This window comes from Euprymna scolopes, chromosome 30 (genome assembly GCF_053919585.1).
Source record: "Euprymna scolopes isolate OS-2025 chromosome 30, ASM5391958v1, whole genome shotgun sequence".
In the NCBI taxonomy this organism is placed as follows: Eukaryota; Metazoa; Mollusca; class Cephalopoda; order Sepiida; family Sepiolidae; genus Euprymna; species Euprymna scolopes.
The window spans coordinates 36,558,977-36,579,339 of NC_136511.1; the positions used below are offsets into that span (position 1 = coordinate 36,558,977).

The following is a 20,363-nucleotide window of genomic DNA, read 5'->3' on the forward strand; positions in this document are numbered from 1 at the left end:
TCCTAGAGTGGATGAAACGCCGAATATTCAGTGTAGCTTAATCGCCATATATATATTATAAATTACTATATATATATATATATATATATATATATATATATACTCTGTTGTAAAATATTTACAATAATCGAGCTTTTACAGTGGACAATATATATGTGTGTGTGTGTATGTGTGTGTGTGTGTGCGTGTGTGTTTATAGAGGAAAATATGCTTATTTAATTATATTTCACCTTTCATTCATACAAATCCTTTTTTTCATAATGCTCAATGTATGGTAAACAGCACAATAATGACAGAAATGCTATATTCCAAATTCCAAGATGTTGTTCATATTACTGTTTATTTCTTTTAGCATGTTAAAATGTTCAATTATTGACAGCATCTGTTTCGTGGCGCAGAAACAATCATACCATTTCCATTTTTAAATATTTTCCGACCGGACTCATCAGAAAATAAGAATTTATTAACTTAAAAAGAAAAAAAATGTTCATAATTACTTAAATCCGAAGAAAAGATCCGAATCATTGTTTTGTTGTATTTACTCCATCTTTGATTTATATATATATATATATATATATATATTTATATATATATATATATATATATATATATATATATATATATATATATACACGTACACACGCATATATATATACATATATATATATATATGCCACCTTTTTGGCAATTTTATAAGTTCCAAATCTCAGCGACTATTCATCAGAACTAAACAAATGAAGGCCCGTTGGAAAAATAATGACCTGTATTGTGGAGTGTAGTTACTTTTTCCCTTAAGATAGAACCTTAAGGGAATCATCCATCACCCATAGAATAATTCTGGCACTTTTTTGCAGCCTAAAGTATTTCAGTCATAGCCATTTGTTTTCCTAGTTTTGCATATGAATTACAAAATATCTGATATTTCTACAAAACCTCTGGCGTTGATTGAGAGAAACTAAAACGTGCTGCTATGGTTTTAAATGATCTGAAATAACAGCAAGGGGAACTTTGATATAACGGTAGAAGTTGATAGATAGATAGATAGATAGATAGATAGATAGATAGAGATAATGTGTTATGTTTCAGATATGTTCTTCTTGTTTTTTAATATTTTAGACATGAAAGTTCTTACTAATTCTCACTGATTTTTTTTCAGAGGTACACGATGAGCAATCATGGAATGGAATCATAACAACTGCAGACCGAATCCGGAAAGACTTAAAGAGCTTAACCAAGAAAGAGATGACATGTTTCGCTGAAGCTTTTAAGCGAATGAGCGAGGATGGCACATACGAACAGATGGCTGCCTTCCACGGACTTCCGGCTCAGTGTCCGACCAACGATGGTTCAATGGTTTACACCTGCTGTCTCCACGGCATGCCCACCTTCCCACATTGGCATCGTCTATATGTATCCCTTGTCGAAAATGAGCTTTTAGCCCGAGGTTCTTGCAATGCAGTACCTTACTGGGACTGGATCGAACCGTTCGATACACTTCCGGCATTGGTTAGCGATCTAACATTCTACAATCACAAAACAGATAAAATCGAAACGAACCCGTTCCTCCATGGGAAAATATCGTTCCAACACACGCAGACGGACCGACACCCTCGCCCAGAGCTTTTTGGCAATAGGTATCTTTATGATCACGCATTATATGCCCTGGAACAGACGGATTTCTGCGAGTTTGAAGTTCATTATGAGGTTCTTCACAACACCATCCATTCGTGGCTTGGAGGTGAAGGTGTATATTCTATGTCGTCGTTGGACTACGCAGCCTACGATCCTGTGTTCTTCCTTCATCACAGCAACGTTGATCGTTTGTGGGCCATATGGCAAGAGCTGCAGCGGTACAGGAATCTAGATTATAACACAGCTGCGTGTGCTAAGCAGTACATGAACAGACCAATGCGACCGTTCAGCAACACCACCGCTAACCACGACAGGCTGACACTGATAAACAGCAAACCCAACGATGTGTTTGATTATCAAAATGTCCTACATTACAAATACGACACACTCAGTTTCAGCGGATTGAATATTCCTCAGCTGGAGAATGTGTTGACCAATAACAAAGCTCATGACCGCGTTTTCGTCGGCTTTTCTTTGCACGGTATAAAGGCATCGGCTGATGTTCGAATCTACATCTGTATTCCAGCTGGCGCCGAAGGCAAGAACTGCGACCATTATGCCGGTGTTTTCTCTATCCTTGGCGGCGTCTCGGAGATGCCATGGCATTTCGATAGTCTTTATCGTTACGAGATTACAGAAGAACTTAAAAAGCTTGGCGTTGATCTGAAGAGCAAATTCAAGATTAAAACAGAGGTGATCGCCGTTAATGGAAGTCACATCGATTCCTCTGTCTTCCCAGAACCAACCATCATTTTTGTACCAAAAGAAGGTAAATTTATTTTATAGCAGCATTGGCAAAATTTCTATGTCTTATTCAGTGTTTTATTTATGTACTAGCAGGTTTCCCGGCGTTTCCCGGTCTTAAAATATGCATCAATATTATATTTAAATTAATGCAGAATTCCTATTTATTATAAATAGAAATACCGTAGGTATTTAACATAACGCAAAATTTCTTTTAAAAATGAAGTAAAAAAAACGGAAAAAACTGAGATATGTGCATGCGATGATTATGTTTTTTTCTAAACAGTTCACTTCTTTTAAGGAAAAAATACTCGCACTGAGATCGAAACCAAAGCCTAAAAACAGTAAGTCAAGTAAGATAACCCTTAGACTAACTTGACACGTTCTTAAAAAAGTGTTTTAAAACTTAATTATTCTTAATATAAGGAAGCTGTTATGTTTCAAGACTGCTCATTTGAAGTGGTGAAACAATTGACAAACAGATAAAAATCCGATGACATTCATGTACAAATTTTTCAATTTTGACCCCCTTAGCAACCCCTTTCCTGGATGAAAATTTATTAAAAATTTTCCATATGTCTGAATACCCTATATACCAAATTTCAAGTCTATAGATCAAATATTCGTTTATATAGGTTGAGAAGTGTCCTCACATACATATTCCCACTTTTATAGATATATAGATTGATTAGCGTATTTATTTATTTATGTATTTGTTTATTTATGTATTCATTTAATTTATTATATATTTATTAAACAATTCTTTATTCATTTATTAATTAGTTCATTAATTTAGTCATTAATTTATTCATTTATTATTTTTATTAATTGATACATTTATCTATTCATTCGTTAATTTATTAAATATGCATTTACTACGTTGTTCATTAATTAATTTATATTACCTAATAAATTATTGTATTCATTTATTGATTCATTAATTTGTTTATAAAGTAATGTTTATATATCAATGCATGATTTATGGTTTATTTATTATTTAATTATTTTATTAACTTATGTATTTATTTAATATTTTATTTTTATATCTATTATTTAAATCAATTTCATCATAGTAAGCCCAAGTCAAATTTTAACTACTTTTATATATCTTCTTATATAATATTAGATATATGTGTATATTAAATATAGTGTAGTATAGTAATTCTTCAAGTTTCAAATATCAAGTTTTCTCAGTTGGTCATTTATTACTTTTCAAAAGGTGTCTCTGGCCTTTTTGGCCAAGATCAAAATGTAGTATCTGTTCTTAAGATGTTGCCCTTCCATTTCTTGTTTTCTTTCGGTGGAGGAGAAATCCTTCACGACTGAGACAATTTTTATTTTTCTACCTTTTCTCCACGTTAAAAAACGACCCTGGAGTCTAACTCTGTAAATGTAATACTTTATTTATGAGAATTTTTTTAAATTCATTACGATTGGTATAAACTGAGTACCTTTCAAGTAAATGGTTAATATATATATATATATTTGGTGTATATGTTTATATATTCGTATGTACTGGATTATTAACCGATCATTATGAATTTTGAAATGCAGTTGCTAGGCGTAAGGGGTCGTAATCTGGGTTATCTTTAGTTTAGCTTAATTTCATGCAAAGTGAGAAAAAGAAGTGCAGCCGTTCGAGAAATATCATACACCGTGTTAGATATGAATTAATAAATATTTCTCGAATTTCACTCCCTTTGAATTATTTTAAAGGGTTTAAAAAGATTCATACTATAAACCAAATTACTCATTTGAAAATTTAAATAGTTCACATTAGGGTTGAATTTAATTCATAGGCATCAATTGAGCAAAATTTAATTGGATTTAGTTTATTCTTAATGTAAAAACGGGCATATGGCGGCTATATGCAAATACCGAGCCGTGTGCGAAATGACGTTAGGATAAGCAAAAAAGAGAGAAAGGGCATGTTAGAGAGGACGAGCACGTTGAAGAAGTGGGTGACGTCGTTGTCGTGACGAGAAACACGCGTTGCGAGAGAATGAGGAAATAAATATCGTTGTTACAAAAAAAGCGTCTAGTTATGACTTTCCTTAAGTTCCTTTGCGAATGAGCTTAAAACGTGTTGGATCTACGTATTTAAACGTTACATTAAGACTCCTTAAGCTTATGCTTTAAAGTTAGGAAATTTTCTAGCATATAAAACTATGTAAAACATTTTAATCAAAATTGGAATAATGATTTTAATCTTTCTAAAGTAATATAAAAGTGGTGCAGAAATTATTCGGGAAATTAATTTTACTTATCTTGGGACGGGTATTGTTCTTGTACTTACATGTATTGAAATGTTTTGGAAAGCAACTTTTAGTACGAGGTGTCTTCAATAAGTTTCCAGACTTTTTTCGTATGGGCACTTTTATTGATAGTGTACACATAAAACTCTAGACCCCTTTGAAGTAATCTTCTCCGGCTGCAATGCATTTGTTGTACCCTTCCAACAGAACCTGAAACGCCCCATGGAAGTCCTCTTGTATGAGCGTGTTGATGACCCTCGTCACAGCCTCTTTCATCTCCTCAATTGTCTCATAACGACAACCTCTAAGGTTTTCCTTGAACTTAGGGAATAACCAAAAATCACAGGGAGCAAGGTCTGGACTATAGGGAGGGTGACGAATTGTCTTGTTGCACATCTTGGTCAAATAATTTGTGACATGGATGGAGTTGTGGACTGTTCTTCTCTGAACACTCTCGGGACAAACTTTGCGCAAATCTTACACATCTTCAGTTTCTTGCAAATAATTGTGTGTACAGTTCCCACACTGACATCAAACAGTGCACTTATTGGCTCTATTGACACACGACGGTCCTTATCCATGAAATTTTTTATTTGGCCAATCAACACCTCTCATCCTCCCTTACAAACTCCCTGCCTTCCTGAAATGTTTTATTCCACTCAAAAACTGATGCTCCAATCATGCAAGATTGTTCAAAAGCAGTAACGCATTCCATACGTTTCTGCGGCATTTTTCCCAAGTTGAAAAATGTAGAACAGTTCTTCTAAAATGTCTTCACGCCCAGATTGCATTTTTGAAATTCACCAGCTGCGAGAATCAGGCTTTAGTAGGATGTATTCCAATTCTTGCTGTAGCTGTTCATTTGAACCTGAAATAATAAAAATTCGTCAGTCATTTCATAAGATGTATAGCAATAACATACTAAATTTTCAAGAGTCTATGACAATTTTAAATGGCTGTGCAAAAAAGTCTGGACACTTATTTAAGGCACTTTGTAACTGTTAATTATTTCATTAAATCTTTAAGATCTGTTATGATTTTTTCCAATCTTTAAAATATAGACTATTAAAAAAAACATCTAAAATGCATTTATGACATAAGTTGATTTCTTTTTTTTCTTTTTTTTTTTTTTTGCAGAACGTGTCTTGCAAGGAATGAGCCTTGATCACACCATTCTAGTCCGAAAGAATATCAACCGGCTGTCAATGAAGGAAGACAATTCATTGGTTCATGCTCTGAAGAGAATGCAGGAAGATAAGTCTTGTGACGGATTCGAAGCAATCGCATCCTTCCACGCCCTTCCTCCGTTGTGCCCGAACCCCACTGCTAAAAAACGATATGCCTGTTGCGTTCACGGCATGGCCACGTTCCCACAATGGCACAGGCTGTACGTCGTCCAATTTGAACAAGCTCTACACAGACACGGCGCAATTGTCGGTGTGCCTTACTGGGATTGGACATATCCAGTGAAGGAAGTTCCAAGTTTGTTGGCCTCTGAGAAATACAATGATCCTTTCACCGGAACCGAGACATACAATCCTTTCAGTCACGGTCACATAAGCTTCATCAGCCCCGAAACGATGACCGCTCGAGACGTTAACCCACACCTGTTTGAACAGCCTGCTTTGGGAAAACAAACTTGGCTTTTCGATAATGTTATCCTGGCTCTCGAACAAACCGACTACTGTGATTTCGAGATTCAATTCGAAATTGTCCACAACGCTATCCACTCTTGGTTAGGTGGCAAAGAACTGTACTCGTTGAACCATCTCCATTTCGCTGCTTATGATCCGGCCTTCTACCTGCACCATGCTAATGTTGATCGTCTTTGGGTCATCTGGCAGGAACTACAGAAATTCCGCGGCCTTCCTGCTTACGAGTCGAACTGCGCTCTTGAACTGATGAGCCAACCTCTGAAGCCATTCTCTTTCGGACCCCCGTATAATCTGAACCCAATGACACACAAGTACTCCAAGCCTACCGATGTGTTCAACTACAAAGAAAACTTCCATTACGAATACGACATGTTGGAAATGAACGGAATGTCCATTCCACAACTGGAGTCGTACATCCGACACAAGAAACGAGAAGACCGCATGTTTGTTGGCTTTTTACTCGAAGGATTTGGTAGCTCGGCATACGCCACATTTGAGGTAAGTACTTCGTATACATATCTTATTTTATCTGTGTTTATCTGGAACGATGCATATTGACACTGAAGCGTAAAAGAATACTGTGAGAGGATGCAGATTTATCGAGACAATATATGGCATAATCACGTTCTTGTTAGATCACAGAAGCTAAGCAACTTGAGCCTTGTTAGAACAAGATGGATAACCATTTAATAATACCATGCTTTGTATGCAGGAGGATCTCGACAAAACCTGAAATAATTTAACGTCGCCCTCTTCCCCCTAACCGGGATATACATGCGACTTTGATATTCACATGAAACTTCCTCTTTTAGAGGAAACCGGTTCAATCGGTCTAGGGTGAGTGACGCTGCGGATATCGGAACCTGTATGAGAATTAAGGCAAAAAAATTACATTTAAATTTATAGTACGATCAGGGAAACGGCGAGCAGTAAAGTAATTCCCAAAAGTGTCACATTATGGTCAGTCTTGAGAGGCATTCAAACTGTCCACTTCGGATTCCAAGCCTCAACTGACTAAGCGTCTAATTGAGCCCTCCCCCCACCAAGTGTCGTTCCTATTGTTCGAGCCTTAGTTCATTGTTCAGACCTTTTGCTATTGCCACTCGTCACGCACTAATTTAAACCTTACTCTTATTTCTCTTTATGTTAAGAATAAATTCCAATCCATTGTATATTGATAAGCCCTTTCGGTGCTCGATAAACCTACTTCCATATCTTTTGTCATTTTTTTCTTTGTCATTTTCCTATTTCTCCAGTACTCAACGACCTCAGTTGAACAACGGCGATGTTGTAGAAAATCCGGTCTTCAGTAAAAATATTTTTTTTTTAAATTAGGATTCCGGTGAGATGATATTCAATGTTTAGTGATTTTTTTTAAAAAACCTTTTCTTTCATTTCTAGATTTGCAACGACGCTGGAGAATGCCACGAGGGAAGCCATTTTTCTGTCCTTGGTGGCAGCGCCGAAATGCCTTGGGCTTTTGACCGGCTTTACAAAATTGAGATCACTAAAATTATTCACGATATGCATCTCGATTTCGATTCACATTTCGTCATCAAAACGAAACTTGTCGCTCAAAACGGAACAGAATTACCAGGAATCCTTCACGAACCGACTGTCATTCGCATCCCGGCTGAAAGTAAGTAATTGCTTACCATTTGTTGTGGAAAAGTTTAGCCGGTTGTAGTGTTTGTGATTTACCAGCCGGTTAAACAACCCTATTAGCAAGGAAGTAATACCTATAACTTATATAGCCGCATTGCAGGTGTATATATTTGTCATTTAGAACATAGTTTAATAAAAGGGTGGAGGACTTAAAACTATAGATATAGGTGCTATTATGTTGACAAGAAATGTCTTGTGGATTTTTTATTTTGATTTCAAATGATGTCTTTTCAAATACGTTTTGTTATAATACCTTTACTTTATATATCATTTTAAAGAGTTTTTTGCTCTTTCTAATCGTTAAAATTGCAATTGTTTTTTTTTCAGAACAGTCTTTTGAATAGTAGATGAAAAAAAAAGCAAATTCGCACAATTTTCGTATTTCAATTCAAGCTAGGCTGAAAAGCTGGTGAAACAGTTCGCGATATCAACGAAGCATTTGGCCCATGAACCATACTGAACGCACAGCACACTGGTGGTTTAAGAAATTGCGTGGCGGCGACGAGTCTTGAAGATGATGAGCGTAGTGGTCGGCCATCGGATGTTTAAAACAGTTAAGAGCCTTAGTCAAAACCAAGCGACGCATAACTGTTCGAAAACTTGCTTCTTAATTAGATGTGAAGTATACGACGATTTCTTACCACTTGAGAGAGATTGGAAAGACAAAAATCTGATAAATGGGTTCCTCACTAAAAGAAACGCCGTTATAAAGTGTCATCCTCCCTTCTTTTACGCAACAAAAACGACCCGTTTCTCGACCGAGTTGAGATGAAAAGTGTTTTTTTTTTTTACGACAACCGGCAACGCTCAGCTCAGTAGTTAGACACCGATGAAGCTCCACGACACTCCCGAAGCCAAAAAGAAGGTCATGCTGACTGTTTTGTGGCCTGCGACCGGTCTCATTCATTACAGAATGCGGACGAAACCATTACGACGGTGAGGCACTGTTAACAAATGGATGAAATGAATCAGAAACTTCTACAACAACACCCAGTATTAGTCAACAGAAAAGTCACAAAATGCCTCCATGACAATGCGCAACTATACGTTGTTAATTCGGTCCTGCAGAAGTTGAAAGAATTGGACTACGAAACTCTGCCTCATTCGCCGAGACATATAATACCGCGGTAGAATATGTGTATTCTACCAGCAACCGGTTAAAGCAACAATTTTAAGAGGCGTGATATATATATTTGGTTGGGATATCAGGCTTTTTATTGAATTACTAGCGAGGCATTGCCGGGTTTTAATATCAACTCGGCAATGTCTCGCTAGTCATTCAATAAAAAGCCTTGTACACGCTTAAGTATATTTTAATTCATAAAAATTTCGTATTTATTATTACAAAGCCAATTCTCTATTGAATATATATATATATATATATATATATGGCAATTAAGCTACACAGAATATTCCGCGTTTCATTCTCATGAATGAAACTTACTAGCTAGCCCTACCTATGTATTGAGCACTAGTGAAGTAAATACTGAAAAATTTGCGCATAAAATTATATCGTCGTATATTATTTTCTGTTATTAAATGAAGTAATCATATATATATATATATATATATATATATATATATATATATATATATAGCAAGGATTGCAAAAGTTTTATAAAAAATGACTAGGGTGCCTTAAGCTAGAATCGAAACCAAAACATTTAGCGCTCTAGCCGGTTGAAATAACCCGACAGGTAGATAAGATTTAGCATTAAACCACTAGTAGCTATGATTTAAATTTTGCGTAAAACTCACAGTAATATGCCGGCAAGTTAAAATGAACATTTTGCATTGTCGACATATTCCGGTACACGTTATTTATCCATCCAAACAAAGATTTTACTCGTTATAAAGCATCCTTGATGTATGATTACTATTTCCTGTTAATTTCAGTGGTATGTGATAAGCAGTTTAAAAGTTTATCGGTTAAATATTTACACACAGGCAGACATCCACTGTTTCATTTATATAGACGTAGAATGTAATCTTATTAAAAGTAGACTTGAAAATGTAAGGGTTTAAATCAATTGTTATATTCGAATAGCGTATTTTTGTTTACCTAGTCTTAAGAAATTAACTAATAATCAAAGATGTTTCCCTTTTACGATGGTAAACGTTAAAACCATGTTTTTCTTTTACATATTTGTTTTTACAGAAGATCTGGTTGAAGTTGATGTACCTCTAAATAAAATAAGAAGGAACATTGAAACATTGGAAGAAAGAGACGTCCAGAATCTGATGTCTGCCCTGCGTCATCTTAAAGAGGATGAGAGTAATTTCGGCTACCAAACCATTGCTAGTTACCATGGAACGAAATTGTGCCCGAGCCCCGAAGCCCCCGAATACGCCTGTTGCCTCCATGGTATGCCAACCTTCCCACACTGGCATCGAGTCTACTTGTTGCACTTTGAGGAGGCCTTGCGCCGCCACGGTGCTAATGTTGCTGTCCCTTATTGGGACTGGACCTTGCCGATTTCTCAGTTGCCCTCGCTTCTAGGTAAATCCGATTATTACGATGCTTGTACTGACCGCGTGTTTGAAAATCCTTTCCTCCGCGGTTACATCAAGGAGGAGCACACGTACACGGTGAGAGATGTCCAACCTGAGTTGTTTACCTTTACTGAAGGCGGTAAAGTGTCACGTCTCTACAAACAGGTGATGCTGATGTTTGAACAGGAGGACTACTGCGACTTTGAAGTCCAAATGGAAGTGATCCACAACTCGATCCATTATCTCCTTGGTGGACACCAGAAGTACGCCATGTCTAGTTTGGTCTTCTCCTCTTTTGATCCCATCTTTTATATTCATCACTCTATGGTAAGAAAATTTATTTATTTCGAAAATGTTTTACAATCATCAACAATAAATAAGGCACAAGGTCATTCAAAAGTGTGGTAAGGGTGGTCTATTTTTTTTTTTACACAGTGATCACCACTTATCAAGGCACGGAAGCCACTCAGGGATAAGGGTTATTGCAAGTACATTACGTTAGTGAGGAGATTTGCTGAAGTGTTTACTTAATGGGGCGGTTCATTAGGAATTTGTTAACATTGGACTTGAAGACATCCAAGTTGTAGTCCGGAGGGAAGCAGGCAGACGGAACAGAGTCATCCTTTTTACTGTACCTTATAATTGTCTAAGCTATACCTAACTAGAATCTTCAATCGCCATAATACCATATTCAAACGAAGGGTGGCCTATTTAATATTCTCAGATCGTTTTTTTTTCTATGGTAAGGAGTTTGGTTTTACTTACTAATATATCGTCTATAAATTTTAAAAAAGCTAAAAATAACATAAATATAAAGCAGTAAAAATAATAAAATATTTATTTATACAAATATTTATTTATAAAAATATTTATTTATAAAAATATTTATTTATAAAAACATTTATTTATAAAAATATTTATTTATAAAAATATTTATTTATACAAATATTTATTTATAAAAATATTCATTCATAAAAATATTTATTTATAAAAATATTTATTTATAAAAATATTTATTTATAAAAATATTTATTTATAAAAATATTTATTTATAAAATATTTATTTATAAAAATATTTATTTATAAAAATATTTATTTATAAAAATATTTATTTATAAAATAATTATTTATAAAAATATTTATTTATAAAAATATTTATTTATAAAAATATTTATTTATAAAAATATTTATTTATAAAAATATTTATTTATAAAGCTAAAATGATATACATTGCTTTTTGTTGAAGTAACTAAACTATTCTTTAGTCTGTACATTTAGAGAATCAACTTTAAAAACATATATATTCATTAAAAATGCTAAAAATATTATATGCTTAATTCATTCATAAAGCGGAAATAATATATATTCATTTAGAGTTCTTAAATATTATATAGTCTGTCTATTTAGGAAACGAAAATAATATATATTCATTTATAGGACTAAGATATTATACAGTCTATTCATTTAGGAAGTGGAAATAGTATATATTCATTTAGAACGCTAGAATAATATACAGGCTATTCATTTAGGAACTTATACCTCATATATAATTCATGAATTTAATGAGCAGAACACATTTTGGAATCATGTTTCAATTATTAAATAACTATTCTTATTATAGACGTCGTCGTCGGCGCCCACTCGTGTCCGAGTACCGGGCCCATCATCTGCCCCCTATCTTCTAGGATGCCTATACTCTACATGGCTTGCAAGGCCCAACCGATGATAGAAGAGTCGCGGGCATTATTTGCAAGGGAGTGAGGTGGGAGATTGGGCTGTTCTTCTCGCTCTCTCTTTCTTCTTTTCCTAGTCTTTTCATATTATGTTCTTTTCTCCTCAAAGTACATGGACCCTTTGCGTGTGCAAGCTCCCCTATTTTGTCTGGTTCCCGGCAACTTGTTCCTGTGAGGAAGGGTCGATGTTAGTCATTGCCAGGGTGAGCTTAAACTGGTCTTTATAACACTGTTTAGATGCTCCTCGTGGTCGAGTTTCATTGGCGAGCTCGCCATAAAGTATTTTTTCGGCAGCCTGGAAGGATCCATTCTACTGATTTGGGCTGTCCAACGGAGGTGATGGTGAATGGTGGTTCCCCTAACGCTGGTCATTTTAGTCCTGTCCAGTACTTCCAGTTAGTGGTGTGGCTCTCCCTGGTGATGTGCAAAATTTGCCTCAGCTTGTATTGCTGGAAGCGTTACAGGTTTTTTGCATCGCCTCTGTAAAAAAAAAATGTTTCACAAGCATAAAGAAGAGTGGAGAGTACTACTGCTTTGAAGACCATGATTTTAGTGACCAATTTCAGTACGTGGTTGTTAAATACGCAGCTATTGAGGCAACCAAAAAATCCTATTATAGACATCACCAATAAAACAGAACACTGGCATTTTATTATGCAAATCGATTTCTTTTAATATGTGAATTCTGTAACGATTAACAATCATTTCATATTCGGCACACGTGTTCTTCCTTACTCTAAATTATTCGACGAGCGTAAATAAAAATTGAGGCTTCACAAAATTACCGTAATAATAACTTTTGTTAAAAAATTCAAACCAATATTTGAATTAGATGATTTGTTAATATTTAATATTTAAATAAACTCGAAAACATAATGAAGCAAATAGATTATTAAAATTTATAAACACAATCTTCTCATAATAGTATTCATCATTCAAGGGAAAGTCTGTCCGTTTAATTAACTCTTATCCACGAGTGGCGCTTGACTTTGGTAAATGGTTATTTATTAGCAAATAATTTTTTTATTACATTTTCACTACAAACAAGACAAATTGCCACTTTGGTATAGGGGGCTACTATCAGGGGCAACAACTACTGGGGTAATATGTAGGGATTTGGGCAGCAAGATGTCGGTTCACGTTACACTTGAACTTCTGCACGTCAGTACTGTTGGGGAAGAAGGGACCTGGAATGGAATTCCAAAGTCTAGCGGTTCTGGGGAAGAAACTATTGGAGTAGAAAGATCTTTTACATCTAGGGATCTCTACAGTGTGGGGGTGGGATTTAGCAGCCTGTTGGGTTTGTCGAGGGTGCTCACGTCGTAGGGGCACAAGTGATTGCAGTTCGTCAGAGCATTCACCACTTAAATACTTGTAGAACAGGCAGAGGGATGCAACATTTCGTCGATGGGACAGAGGCTGAAGCTTAGATGCCAGTTCAGAGCCTATCAGGTTTGCGACTCTCTTTTAAACCTTGTCAAGGAGCGAGAGACTAGTAGCAGATGCTCCAGCCAAAATGTGACAGCAATACTCCATACATGGGCGAATGGTGGCCTTATAGAGGTACAGGATACTTTCGGGTGTTAGTAGTTGTCTAGCACGGTAGAGAGAGTACCTTTCTTGCAGCGGCCCTGGCAATGCCTTCAATGTAATTGTTCCAACTCATGTTTCCTGTGAACGTTAGGCCAAGGAGTTTGAAAGATGTACTCTCAGATAAAGAGTCGTTGGCCATTGCTATAGGTGGTAGAGAGGGTTTATTGTAATTATTAAATGAAACTAGTTTAGTCTTGGCGGAATTGAACGTGACCAACAATTTTTGTCCCCATTTCCACGACAGATTGGAGGTCTTCCTCTAGTGTTTCTGCCATTTCTTTAGAAATGTGTTTATTCGTCTTCCTGTCGTGCCTGCCATAGAGTTTAGTGTCATCAGCATATATACCCATCTCAGAAGCAAGTTTGTCGGGGAGGTCATTTATGAATATCAAGAACAATAGAGGTCCAAGAATAGAACCCTGGGGCACTCCCGCATTTATATCATATTGTTTAGATGTACGACCGTTGAGGACAACCTGGATTTTTCTCTTATCTAAGAAGGATCATATTAAGTATTCTACCAGTGATACCGTATGATCCTTTTCCTGAGGAGACCCTCATGCCATACCCTGTCAAAAGCCTTAGATATATCTAGAGCTACCGCTTTGCCCTCCCCCGCTTTGTCCAGTGAATGGTATGTACGTTCAGAGATTACAGTTAGGATGTCTGCTGTGGAACGGGCTTGTCTAAATCCATATTGTTTGTCAGTCAGAAGTTTAGCATCTGTAAGGTGATGGACTAGAGCATGGTTAATTAAGGCCTCAAATATTTTGTCAAAAAGTGGGAGGCGGCTAATGGGGCGATAATTTGATGGGTCAGTCCTTTCGCCAGAATTCTTGAATACTGGTACTACAGAAGCAGTTTTCCTACAGCCCGGAAAGTATGCTTCATTAAGGCATTTGTTGTAAAGTTTGGAGAGAACTAGAGCTACTTCGGTTGAGCACTTTTTTAATAGCACAGCTGGGATGAGATCGGGTCCACATGCTTTTGAAGTGTCAAGGTTTTTTATGATGGCATGCACCTGAGCAGGAGTGATTTTCAGATCGTCTAGCGTGACGTCTGTCCGCATAGGAAAGTCAGGTAGGGGGGTGGTTGGAAGGGTCCAGTGTGGAGTTGGAGGCAAACCGACTGGCAAGCATGTTAGCCTTCTCGGTTGCTGAGGAAACAACCTCGTGATTGTGAATACTACTACTAATAATAGGAACGCTCGCCCTAAAAAAACAAAAAAAAACAATGACGTCAGCTTTGGCTGTCGCCACACCAAATAGTCGTGAAATATCAAGGAGGATAGAAAATACAAGTAGAGAGAGAGAGAGATAGAGAGAGAGAGAGAGAGAGAGACAAGGGAGAGAGGGAGAGAGAGAGCACTAAGCAGGCATCGATTCGAAGAGTGCAGAGAGGGTTGAAGACTCAGGGAGATTTATAGTCATTCAAAGCCTTATGAAGGCTTACAGACGTTTATAGCAAGAAATTAATGGTAAGCGGCTATTGCGATAACTCAAATCATTTACAAATGTTATCAAAAGAAGTGAAGAGTATTGGGGGGACTTTTTGTCACGCTGACCTCAAGAATACAACCGGTTATTATCAGTGAGTGATCTCTGATGATGGCTTGTGTGAAAACTCCTAGTGAGTACAAATAATAATAATAATAATAATAATAATAATAATAATAATAATAATAATAATAATAATAATATGTTGAGGAATTTCATGTTTGTACTACGTTATCACCTTTCCCACACATAAAAATGGGATCGTTCGATCAGCAAAAGTGATTACCAATCTGATATCGTTAATATAAACAATTCTGACGTTACTAATTTTAAAATGAATTGTTCCCAAATTAAATTATGTTCTGCCATTGACTTAACAATCCAATTTTAAATAATTATACAAAATGAAGAAACTTAAATCTAATAGGAGTAAACATCTTGCTACACAACTCCCTACTTGGGATATCCTCTATAAATCTAGCCCATAAATAAAGTCTCTTTTATTTTCTTTTAGGTTGATCGTTTGTGGGCGATCTGGCAAGAACTTCAAGCATTCAGGAAATTACCTTATAACAAAGCTTACTGCGCCCTGCACCAAATGGCTTTCCCAATGAAACCGTTCGCCTGGGAATCGAACCCGAACCCGCACAGCCGTTCCGTTGCCACCCCAGACAAACTGTTCGATTATACCACCCTGGGTTACGTCTACGATGACCTCTCTTACCACGGTATGGAAATATCTCAGCTGGAGGCAGCAATCCAGAAACAAAAGGAGAACGACCGTGTCTTCGCCGGTTTCTTGCTGCACGGTATCCACACATCGGCTGACGTCCACTTGAAGGTCTGCAAGGAAGCTGTCTGCAAAGATGCAGGTGTCCTCTTCGTGCTTGGTGGAGAGACGGAGATGCCATGGCATTTCGACAGGAACTATAAGATGGAAATCACAGACATCTTGAAAGAGATGAAAATATCCACGCAAGAACTCTTCCAGCACAACAGTACGATTCACTTAGAGGTTGAGATTACCAAAGTCGATGGAACCGCAATGGATTCCAAAGCTTTGCCCAAACCATCACTGATTGTTGTACCCGGAAAAGGTAAAGTGTTATTATTTATTATCTGATTATACCCCTTCATTATTAATATCTTAAAATTCTTCTGGGTGTCCTTTAGGCTAGCAGGTAATAGTAGCAGTACTTGTAGTAGAGTAAGAACGAAATATAATTTTTATGACAAATCTGACAATAAAAACATGGTCCCAGTTTGGACAATGTATTTTAGTTAGTAAATATTTATTATTATTATTATTATTATTATTATTATTATTATTATTATTATTATTATTATTATTGTTTAAAAATCCGTCGCCTGAAGAGGTCTCTAGTTACTAGTAACTGACTGCCAGAAACATGCCTATGAATGTGTAGCGACATATTAATGCTTATGTAAAACAAATAATATACGGCTTAATCACGTTTGACACACCGAAGTTAAGAAACGATGAGCCTGGCCAGTACCAGATGGGTGACCATTTTGGACTTCCAAGTGCCGTATGTGCTCTCCGTTTATCTCGGCATTGTTTCCAGTCGTCCTGAACTTATTTTCATTGAACTCAAGCAGTGTCGATTCAGGAGAGGTGTGATTGGAGAATTCGAAAGAACTGCAATGCAATGACTTAGTTTTAAATACCCTAAAAAGTGAGTTTTCCCGAAAATAGATATCTCTTTTATAACCTCTTTTCGAAACGACTCACAGCACCGTAGAAATCATAACGCTCGTTGCGCGTGTGAATAAATTAGACTCTTTAAAAAAAAAACTACTTCAAACTTTATTCTAACTCTTGACATCTTATTTGCAGCTCGCGAGATAAAAGAAGAGAAGCACCACAGAGTCGGAAACTTAATCCGTAAAAATGTGAATCAGCTGACAGACAGTGAAATCGACAACCTACGAGACGCTATGGCCGCAGTGCAAGCCGATAAGACCGAACATGGTTACCAAAAGATCGCCGCTTACCATGGTATGCCTCTTAGTTGCCACTACCCCAACGGAACAGCATACGCCTGCTGCCACCACGGAATGGTTACTTTCCCTCACTGGCATAGACTGTACGTAAAACAAATGGAAGATGCTTTAAGAACAAGAGGATCTCGTATCGGTATGCCTTACTGGGATTGGACAACATCATTCACCAGTTTGCCAACATTAGTCACAGACTCAAAGAACAATCCATTCCACCATGCTCACATTGATGTGGCCAATACCGACACATCCAGATCGCCAAGACCACAGCTGTTCCAGGTCCCTGAAGAAGGTGACCACTCATTCTTTTATCGACAAATAGCCTTTGCTCTCGAACAAACCGACTTTTGCGATTTTGAAATCCAACTCGAGATAGGCCACAACGCCATCCATTCTTGGGTAGGAGGCAGCAGTCCGTATGGCATGTCGACACTCCACTACACTTCCTACGATCCCCTCTTCTACTTGCACCACTCCAACACAGATCGTATCTGGGCTATTTGGCAGGCTCTTCAAAAGTACAGAGGATTGCCTTATAACACGGCCAACTGTGAGATCAACAAGTTAAAGAAACCATTGATGCCTTTCAGTTCTGAAAGCAACGATGATGCTGACACACACGATCACGCGACTGGATTCAAGTCCTTTAACTACCACGAGCTTCACTACGACTACGACAACCTTAACTTCCATGGAATGACGATTCCCGACTTAAACGTACAATTAAAGATGAACCAAGAAAAAGACAGGGTTTTTGCTGGATTCCTCTTGAGAACGATTGGACAATCAGCCGATGTTACCTTTGACGTTTGCCGCAAAGGCGGCGAGTGTACATTTGCTGGCACTTTCGCCATTTTGGGAGGAGAACATGAAATGTTCTGGGCGTTTGACAGACTCTTCTTGTACGACATTTCTGATAGTTTGAATAAATTGAAACTGGATGCGCACGACTCATTCGACGTTAAGGTCACAATTACAGCTATCAATGGCGATGTCTTGCCCAGCAGTCTCCTGCCACCGCCCACTATTACGTACAAACCCGGAACTGGTAAGTTTATTTTTAATGTTTCACTTCGATATTAATGAAATACGTAGCTTTACAATTTAGATGAGAAACTTGATTAGGATCTGTATTCTTTGTTTTTCTCTTTTTATTGTTGATGTCCATCGTTATAATGTGGATTTCTATATATGTAACAATGTATCTCTCGCAATGGAGAAAAACCGTATTTCTTTAGAATTCATACAAGATTGGAACCTTTTGTTTCAAATTCATCATTTTTAGTAGAAAAATGATGCAAAAAAGGAAAGAAATATAGTAAAGAAACGTATTTAATTCCGAATATTAAAGGTAGTTTAATTATTGAATTTTTGAGATGAGGATTGATTATTCGTACTCTTTGGAATCTTTCGACTATTGTTCTCATCTTGAGTCTTATTTATCAATGTTAAAGTCGATGTAACCTCCGAAGTACTTCATATAATTCGGTTTTAAAATTACTCTCTTTTGGAGGCTGAAAGTTTAATACTCACTATGGGCGACGCTTAAAATACAATAACGAATTAATTATGAGTTCTACCCAGTCATGGCTGAAGGAACGAGAGCATGCTACCTTCGTGAATTAAGTAAAGGGTTCAGTTCGAAATCCGGTGCAGATTTTCGAGTTCATATAAAGATTCCCGAGTTCGACAGAAAGATTCCTAAGTTAGACAAAATTCACCTGAAGAAAGTCGGAGGTTACATCGACCGAAACGTTGTGAAAATAACACTCAAGATGAGAACAGTAGTCCGAAAAATATACATAATACGATTATATGTCCTAAGCAAAATTGGCAGCATCAATCCAATCAGAGAAGCTTTGAATTGTAAAAAATTCCAGATAAAAAATGATAATATTAATCCAATCAAGATCAGCAGAACGTAGCTTCTTTCTCGCGTCAAAATGAAAAAAAAAACTATGACTGAAAACTCTGAAGAGATCCAGTAGGTTTTAACTGAATGTTCCGATACCTGATTGGTTGGTTTTTATCACACTTGGCTATAAATAAGATCGCCAAATCTTTGTGATCATACACAGTGTATCATGATAAAATTATTGCAACAAATAATGCTAACCAATACTTTATAGTTTTTTCCTTCTAATAATTAAACTTATTTGATAAGTTATATTTTCTACTGCTTTTTCACCATAAATAAGGTACAGTGCCACTAAGTCGTAAGGGGCTACTATTTGGGATTAGGTTTGCAGGCATCCTATGTAGAGGGTTGGGTAGCCAGATATCTATTCGCATTACACTTGAATCTCTGCATGTCAGTATAGTCAGGGAGGCAGAGGCCTAAGACGGAATTCCAAATTTTAGCAGCATCAATCCTGTCAGAGAAATATTAGTAGAATGTGTTATGGTATGAATCTCTACGGTGTAGAGGTGGGATTTTGCTGCTTGTCTGGTTTGTCAGGAGTATTTATGTCGAAAGGGTACAAGTGTTTTGAGTTCGTTCGAGCACTTACCATTAAAGTAATAGTACAACGGACATAGGGATGCCACATTTCGGCGATGGGACAGAAGTTGAAGTTTAAAAAAAATAATTTATTCAATATAAAAATATAATAAACTTGTAAAGCATTTAATTTTGTATTTGTCTAATCATTACTAATTTTCTATAATAATGCTCCATCCCCGACACCGAACTGAACGTATGTAATTATTTACATGCATACATTGAATACAAAAATTGTTCGTTACTTACAGAAACATATGATCGATTATTCGACTCGATCTAAAATTATTTTTATCTTTCTTTCAGGCCACAACCACCATTAAAGAAACGGATAGGATTACACTGGAGGAAACAATTGAGCTCGGAATTGACAAAAACGATTCGCAGTTAGCTCTACGGCGGTCACGTTTCTGCCGACACTATTATTTTTTACACTTTTATACGAATAAACATAAAGTATCAATATGATCTTGTATTAAAACTGTTTCGAAATAAAAAAAAAATGTGCTATGAACTTCAGTGTTTCATTTTTCTATTTAAAATTTTAAAAAATATTTTTTGCATGCTTTGAAAAC

At 36.6% G+C, this 20,363-nt stretch overlaps 1 protein-coding gene across 1 annotated transcript in view; it reads left to right on the forward strand.

Annotated features, from left to right (window-relative positions):
• LOC145254506 (hemocyanin G-type, units Oda to Odg-like) overlaps positions 1 to 20,111 on the forward strand; it is a 43,578-nt gene extending 23,467 nt beyond the window's left edge. The window contains exons 8-14 of the mRNA XM_080113032.1: positions 1,157 to 2,401; positions 5,769 to 6,784; positions 7,688 to 7,925; positions 10,110 to 10,771; positions 15,781 to 16,363; positions 17,125 to 18,336; positions 20,095 to 20,111. Coding sequence (XP_079969158.1) covers positions 1,157 to 2,401; positions 5,769 to 6,784; positions 7,688 to 7,925; positions 10,110 to 10,771; positions 15,781 to 16,363; positions 17,125 to 18,336; positions 20,095 to 20,111 — 4,973 coding nt within the window. The remainder of the gene's footprint in view (positions 1 to 1,156; positions 2,402 to 5,768; positions 6,785 to 7,687; positions 7,926 to 10,109; positions 10,772 to 15,780; positions 16,364 to 17,124; positions 18,337 to 20,094) is intronic.
• Positions 20,112 to 20,363: the final 252 nt, after the last annotated feature.